Source organism: Sorex fumeus, unplaced genomic scaffold (genome assembly GCF_029834395.1).
Source record: "Sorex fumeus unplaced genomic scaffold, SorFum_2.1 ptg000022l, whole genome shotgun sequence".
Lineage (NCBI taxonomy): Eukaryota > Metazoa > Chordata > Mammalia > Eulipotyphla > Soricidae > Sorex > Sorex fumeus.
The window spans coordinates 3,014,120-3,021,266 of record NW_026606079.1 but is presented as its reverse complement, the minus strand read 5'-3'; the positions used below and the strand labels follow the sequence as shown (position 1 = coordinate 3,021,266).

Below are 7,147 nucleotides of genomic sequence, written 5' to 3'. Positions count from 1 at the left end.
GACCACCCCCCCCTGCCCCCCGTGCCCCTGCCCGCTGCTGCGCCACACACGGTGTTTTTACAACATTCAACTTGACTATTTTTACTATTATAGGAAACTTTCCCTCCAAATTCTTCAATAAAAATTGCTTTTCAACCGTGTGGCTTGTCTTGCTGGGAAGGGAGTTTCTGAAGGGGGGCGACCTGGTGTCAGAGGGCCTGGGGGCGGGTGCCCAGCAGCTAGGGGCTGACCTGGAAGGGGGCCCCAATGGGTGTCCCCAGGCGTGGGCACCACCCGGCTGAGCAGGATGCACCAAGGGCGCCCTCTGGTGGCATCGGGAGGACCTGGCTCCCACGGGTGGACACTGGGCCAGAGCCAGTGGGCCCAGGGTGGGGTCGGTGTGACTCCCGGTGGCTCTTCGGTGCAGGTGACGGGCCCTGCTGTGCTCGGGCAGGTCCTGACGCGGCCCAGAGTTCAGGGGCCACAGGCTCGGCACGGTGTTCCCAGCAGCAGCCCACAGCAGAGTGGGGACCTCCCCAGGCCGCCGCCGGACAGCAGGGAGGCTGGGGTGAAGGGCTGGGCCTCGGTGGGAGGGGAGAAGGTTCTGGAGCTAGTGCTGGCCGATAGTAGGATGGGGGCTCGTCCACGGTAAGTCCAGTGCCCCGTGTCCACAGAAAGCAGGACCTGGCCGGGCCCAGAAGCAGCCGTGCTGTCCCTCGGCTCCATAGCAGAGCCTGCAGCCTGGCCTCTAGCCTCCGGGGCTGCCCGGCCTGCTCTGACATAGCCTCGTGGCCAGCGGTGCTCAGTGCCATGTGCAACCAGTGCAGAATCTCCGTCCCTGAAGCTGTCCCCTTACTGCCCCAGGTCCCACGCTCCCCCGGGGCCACCACCCGATCCGCTCCCCCACATTCTTACCTCAGGTCTGGCCAGCCTGGCGCCTGCACTTCAAGCTGCAGCCTCCGCCCGCCCTGGGCTTGTCCTGCCACTCGGCAGCGCCCAATCTCAGGCCTCCAGAAGTTGATGGCCTCACCCGTGTGTGTGATCACACGCTGTGAGTCCCTCATGGTGACCACTTACACTCTCCACTACCTTCCCCCAGACCTCGTGAGCACATGGCTGAGTCAGCATCAGGGACCATGAACATCTTTTCAGGGTTCTGGGATCTCAGAGCAGGTGGGCTCCCGGAAGACAGCTAGGCCTTGGCAGGAAGCTGGCGAGAGGCTGTGGGCATGAGGTGGGCGGCCGCTGTGCAGTCCGGGGGGACATGCCCAGCCGGGAAGAGTCTGTCCCCATCAGAGGTCCTGCACCTCTGCCCCCCGGGGTACCTCCAAACCGGTTAGCTGCCTCCCCGCCCCAGATCTGGCCCCCAGCGGAGACGGGGCGATCCCGGGAGTCCGACCCCTTGGGGTCCCTCGGAGTCGCACACGCACAGCAAGGCCTTGTGTCCAAAGAGCATGTTTATTTTCCCGCACTCAGAAGCACAAAACATAAAATAGACGCCCCCCGCCCACGGCACGTCGCGGCTCAGCCTTCGAACATGACGCAACTGGCACACAGCAGCTTCTCGGGGACGTCACCGCCACTGCAAAGACAGGGGACAGAGGAGCTGGCAGCGGCAGGCCCGGGCAACCCTTGGGTGAGACGAGGGACAGCGCTGGCCCAGCCAGGCTGGAGGGGGGAGGCCAGGTCCAGCTGGAGCTGGGGAAGAAGCGCGTGGGGGACCAGGGCACAAGGGCCAGGCGCCGCCCGGGGCAGGGCAGCAGGGACAGGAAACAGTAGGACAGTGTGGGGGGCTCCCGGCAGCCTTCAGACCCCCTAGTGAAGACCGACTGTCCCCTCCCAGCTTCTCACTGCTCAGGAAGAGCAGACCGGCCTCGGGGGCACAGTGGGGGCGCGAGGACCCCGCCCCACCCCACCCCCACTTACTCCACGAGGGCGCAGAGGGCGCAGGTGGGCGCTCCGCAGCTGGCACAGGTGCGCACGCAGCTGGCACACAGGGCGCGCTCGCACTGCCCGCACACCGCCTTCCCGACCAGGGCGTGCACGCAGGAGGCGCAGCCCCCGGACCCGGCACCCAGGGGGTCTGTGGAAAGCAAAGGGCGGCATCAGCCCCAGGTCCCCGCGGACGCTGCCTCGGGGCGGGGGCGGCGGCGGCGGGATGCGGGATCCCGGGGCTGCACTGAGCAGGGTCCACCCCGCCCCCGACACGGGGGGGTGGGGGGCCGCCAGAAGCCTGGCCAGGGCCCGGGCGCCCTCACCCGTGTCCGCGGCCTGCGCGGGGCGCCTGGTCAGCCGCCCGTCGGGTCCGATCAGCAGCTGCCCGCGCGAGGCGCGCGGGGTCCTGGTGGGGCCGGGCTCTGGGGATTCGGGCAGGTCCACCACGGCGCAGCTGTCCTCCCACGCGTGGTCCGCACCGGCCTGGGCGCCGCGAAACAGGAGCCGCTGGGTCTTCTCTGGGGGCAGAGGCCACTTCTGAGCACCGCGCTGCCCACGGCCGGGCCGTCCAGTCGCGCCCCACCCACCCCCACCACAGCGCCGGGCATCCTGGGGCCCCTCGGAGCCCACCGCCGAGCAGAGGCGCTGCTCCGGCTCCCGCGAGGGACACAGGCCACCCCGAGGCCGGCCGGGCGCCGGGGACAGCGAGGGGGCGCTGACCGCCGCACTGTCCCTCCGCCCGGGCCCGCGCCCTCCCCGCGCCCCGCGGGCAGCAGCGCGACCCCCCGGCACTCCGCCGGCGGGACGGTCCGTCCGGGAAGGCCCTGCCCGGCGGGTCCGGCTCGGGGGACACGAGGGGGCCGGGGTCCCGCGAGCCCCCAGCGCGGCCGGCCGCCGGGACGGGGGGCGGCGGGGAGGCCGGCGGGCGCGGGCGCGCAACTCACCGAAGATGGCCCGCGAGTAGCGCTCGGAGCACACGCCGCGGCTCAGCTCCCGCACGCCGACGCGGACCTTGAGCTGCAGCGGGGCCGCGTCCGCGAAGGGGCAGCCCCGCTTGGGCATGGCCGCGGCCGGGCAGCGGCGCGGCGTCCCCTGACGTCCGAGTCGCGCGCCCGGGCCGCGGGGCGGGGCTTGCTCCGGGAAAGGCGCGGGATAGGCCGGGCGCCCGGCGGGGGCGGGACTTGCGCTCAGCGCCCGCCGGGATAGGCCGGAGCCGTCCGAGGCGGCGCGCGCGCCGGGGGGCGGGGCTAACGGGCGCGGGAAACAGCGGAGGCCTCGGAGGGGCTGGACCCAGGGTCGCCCGGCGGCTCGTTCGAAGGCGGCGCGGGACAGACGAGGGTCAGCGCGGAGCGGGGTTCGAAGGAGGCGCGGCTAGCGACAGTCTGGGAATCCGCGGCGAGAAGCAGCGGCGCGCGGAATCCCCGCAGGAGGCGGGGCTCCCGCCCGGGGCGCAACCGGAAGTGAGCGGGTCGGAGGGTTAAGCGGGGAACACGGGAGGGCGGACCCTTGGGAACCCTGCACCGGATAGGCCGGCGGCCGGGCTGGGGGCGGGACTTGTGCGAGACGTGGCGTGTGATAGGCCGAGGGGACCTCAGGGGGCGGGCGTGGTGGCTGGTTCCGGAAGAGAGTTACAGTTCCGCTTCAACGGACCTGGGAGCTGGTGCTTTTCTGTTCACGCCCCCAAAGGACCTGGGAACCCCCGGGAGGGCTCGGAGCCCCGGTCTAGCCAGCGCGCGGCAGGCTTCGCAGCGTGGGTTGTGCCCGTGATGCTGGCAGATGTTTCGTGCAACTCCGACGTTATGTCACATCAGCAGCCCCGCTCGAGTGAGTAGGCGGGCGCCGCCGCCAGGCCCCCGAGAGGTCCGCCAGGCAGAGACTTGCTCCGTGATGGTCTTTGAGAACCTCCCAAGAAGTCTCAAGCACGCTTGTTTGCCGGGAGCGCGGGTCTCTGCTCGCTGGACAGCCCGAGTCTGAGTCCAGGCGGGTTCTTGCCCCTTCCTCGTCGCTCTGCTCTCGGCAGCGAAAGCAGGCGAGCACAGCTGCAGTCGGGGGCCGGGTGTCAGTCGGGTAGCTCCGAGCGGTTCACTGGGAATGAGGTTTGCTCGAAGATGGCAGTGGGCGACAGCAGCCGTGCGGGCTGTTTCCCCGCCGCCTGGCCTTGGGGGCCTCGCCCTGCCCCCCGGCCGCCCCTCTGCAGCCCCCTGTGCTTCTGCTAACGTTGGATCACCTCAGCACACAGAAGGACCGATTGTCACGCCGCCACCGCCGGCCCAGGCATGACTTGACTGGACTGCCACCCAAACCCTTTTCTGCTTTAACTTGCTTCCTCCACCAGCCCCAGGGAAACCCTAACTCCGGGCCTGGGGGAGGGCAGGGTGGTCTTGGGGGACAAGCCCACCATTTCTCAGGCTGCTGCATGGGATTAAATCCCTCCCACCAGCTCAGGGAGAAGCTGGGTTCTGTAATACAATGGGCACCATGGTGGGGTCCTCGGTGACAGCTCACAGTCCCTCAGCCAAGTCCCAGGGCACCTGGGCAAGCTGACACGGTCACAGGCACACGGGACACCCGGGCAGGCAGCGTCCCCAGCCCTCACCTGCTACCCGATTGACATCTGGCTTCCCTACTGAAGCTGTGCTCGCCTGCTTTAGCTCCTGAGAGAGCTAAGGAGCGATGAGGAATGTAAGAACCTTGCCTGGACGCAGATTCGGGCTGTCCAGTGAGCTGAGTGAACACACCCTTGGTTTGCTTAATCACAAAGAGACAAAATCCCTGATTGGGGGTTTTGTTGCTTTTGTTTTATTTTTTCTTTTTTTTTTCTTTTTGGGTCACACCCGGTGATGCACAGAGATTATTCCTGGCTCATGCACTCAGGAATTACCCCTGGCGGTGCGCGAGGGACCATATGGGATGCTGGAACTCGAACCCGGGTCAGCCACATGCAAGGAAAATGCCCTACCCGCTCTGCTATCACTCCAGCCCCAGTTGGTTTGGGTTTTGCAGGAGTACACAGTGGTGCTCAGAGATTAGTCCCTTTTGATATTTTTGAGTTTGGGGCTACACCTGGCTGTGCTCAGCACTTATTCCTGGCTCTGCACTTAGAGATCACTCCTGGCTAACTGGGTGCCTGTGTGGGGTGCTGGGGATCAAACCCAGGTCAGCCACATGCTGGGCAAATACCTGTCCACCATTCCAGCCCAGGGATCACTCCTATCAGTGCTCAGGAGACCAGACATGGTGCCAGGAACTGGACTCGGGTCAATCGCATGCAGGGCAAGTGCCCTACCTACTGACCTACTGTACTGTCACTTTGGCCCTGAGTTTTGTTCGTGATGTTTCAAGTCTAGGAAAGTTTTGAAATACTTCTCTGTGTCCAGGGGCTGGAGAGACGGAACAGCGGGTAGAACACTTGCCTTGCACGTGACAACCCAGGTTGATCCCCAGCACCCCATATGGTCCCCCTGGCCCTGCTAGGAGTGATTCCTGAGTACCGATCCAGGAAAAAAACCTGAGCATCGCCAGGTGTGGCCCCCTCCCCCCAAAAATTAAATTACAAACACTTAAGGAAAAAAGATTTCTGTGTTCAGAAAGGAAGCTGCTTTGCAGTACCGTAAGGCCCCACGAAGGCTGGAGGGAGACTGCTGATCGGGGAGTCAGGAGTCAAGGAGTCAGCAGCCCCTGGCCGGGGCTGCTGGGGCAAAGGGCTCAGGTGTGAGCTCAGACCAGCAACTTCGGGGAGCAGTGTGGCCCCCAGGGTTCTGGCGTTAAGTCCTCCGCGTGCCGTGTCCTGACTCTCCCGAAGGACATGTGTATGCTGCACTGGGCCTCCCTGTGGCCTTTCAGGGGACTCTCTAGTTCATTCACCCCGCAGTGCTCAGGAGCCGAGGGCTGAGCTCAGCCTCCCACGCTTCCTGGCCACAGTGCTCTGCCCTAATGGAAACACGCAGACTCAGCTGGGCGTGAGGAGTCTGGGTGGGGGACATGATTATCCCATGGCAGGCTCCGGGCTCTGTGCCTGGCCCTTGGGATGGTGTTGAGGCGCCATCCTTGTCCTGGGAGGACAGGTATTGCGGAGGGCCATGAGCGTAGCTGCGAGCAGGGAGTCCTGCGGGCTGGCAGGCCCACACTCATGCAGAGCTTCCGGCGGGAGGGGCAGGTGACCCCGGCCAGCCAGCTTCTACGGCATGGAACGTTGATCCAAGGCCAGCACCCCCACCCCAGGCTCTCCAGGACCCGTCCGGCAGGGAGGGCTCGATGGAAAGTGCTCCACCCTGGACCCCTGGCACCAGCGTTTGGGGCAGCTAGCATCTCAGCCTGTGGGTGGGGATTAGAGGGGCCAGCTTCTCACAGCTTTCACACTGTGGTAGCCAAGCTGTGCTGCACTCGGCCTGGCCCAAGCAGCACTCCCAAGTGCCACCCTGGCCCGAGGAGCACCCCTGAGTACCACCCCCGAGTCCAGCCCTGGCCCACGGAGCACCCCTAAGTACACCCCGGCCTGAGGAGCACCCCCGTGTCCCGCCCTGGGCAGGAGGAGCACCCCTGCAGTTCCAGGACTGCCCATGCAGTACACAAGGCCCCCTCACGCCCCCCTTGGCCATCCCAGCCCTGCCCCCATCCGCCCGTGTGTTTCTTGTGTGACTGATTTCTGAGCCGAGCGCCACCTGGGCTGTATCGCAGGCTGTCCTGCCCTGGCGGGTGCATCCCGGGATGGAAGGCTGGGCCCCACGGGAAAGCTGAGCATGTGGGAAAGGTCTCAGAGAAAGAGATTGTCACGGGTTTGTCTTCCACCTACAAACTAAAGCCAGCCAGGGGCTGGAGTGATAGCACGGAGGGGAGGGCATTTGCCTTGCATGCGGCCAAGCCGGCTTTGATTCCCAGCATCCCATATGGTCCCCGGAGCACCGCCATGGGTGGTTCCTGAGTGCAGAGCTAGGAGGAACCCCTGAGCATCACCAGGTGTGACCCAAAAGCAAAAAAACTAAAGCCAGTCGGTAAGCTGAATGGCACGCGCAGGGTCCCAGCAGAGACCCCCAAGCAGGTTTGCTTGGGCCCCGGGGTGCAGATGGGGATCTGTGATCAGACACTCGGCCGCTAGCAGCAAATCAGCAGAGGCCCAGCCCTGCCGGCTGCTTGCAGTGAGCCTCAGGCCCTCACCCTCAGGGCGCCCAGGGACACTGGGCACAGCCGCAGTTTCAGCCAGCCCAGGGCAGTGATGCATCCACGAGGCAGTGTG

At 65.9% G+C, this 7,147-nt stretch overlaps 1 protein-coding gene across 1 annotated transcript; it reads right to left on the bottom strand.

The window, feature by feature from the left end:
• Positions 1-1,432: 1,432 nt before the first annotated feature.
• SIVA1 (SIVA1 apoptosis inducing factor) lies at positions 1,433-3,030 on the bottom strand. The gene is made up of 4 exons (XM_056113743.1): positions 2,859-3,030; positions 2,238-2,432; positions 1,906-2,062; positions 1,433-1,561 (listed from the first exon to the last, which is right to left on the bottom strand). Exons 1-4 carry the CDS (start codon positions 2,974-2,976, stop codon positions 1,504-1,506), a joined length of 528 nt encoding a protein of 175 aa, XP_055969718.1. The 5' UTR covers positions 2,977-3,030; the 3' UTR covers positions 1,433-1,503.
• Positions 3,031-7,147: the final 4,117 nt, after the last annotated feature.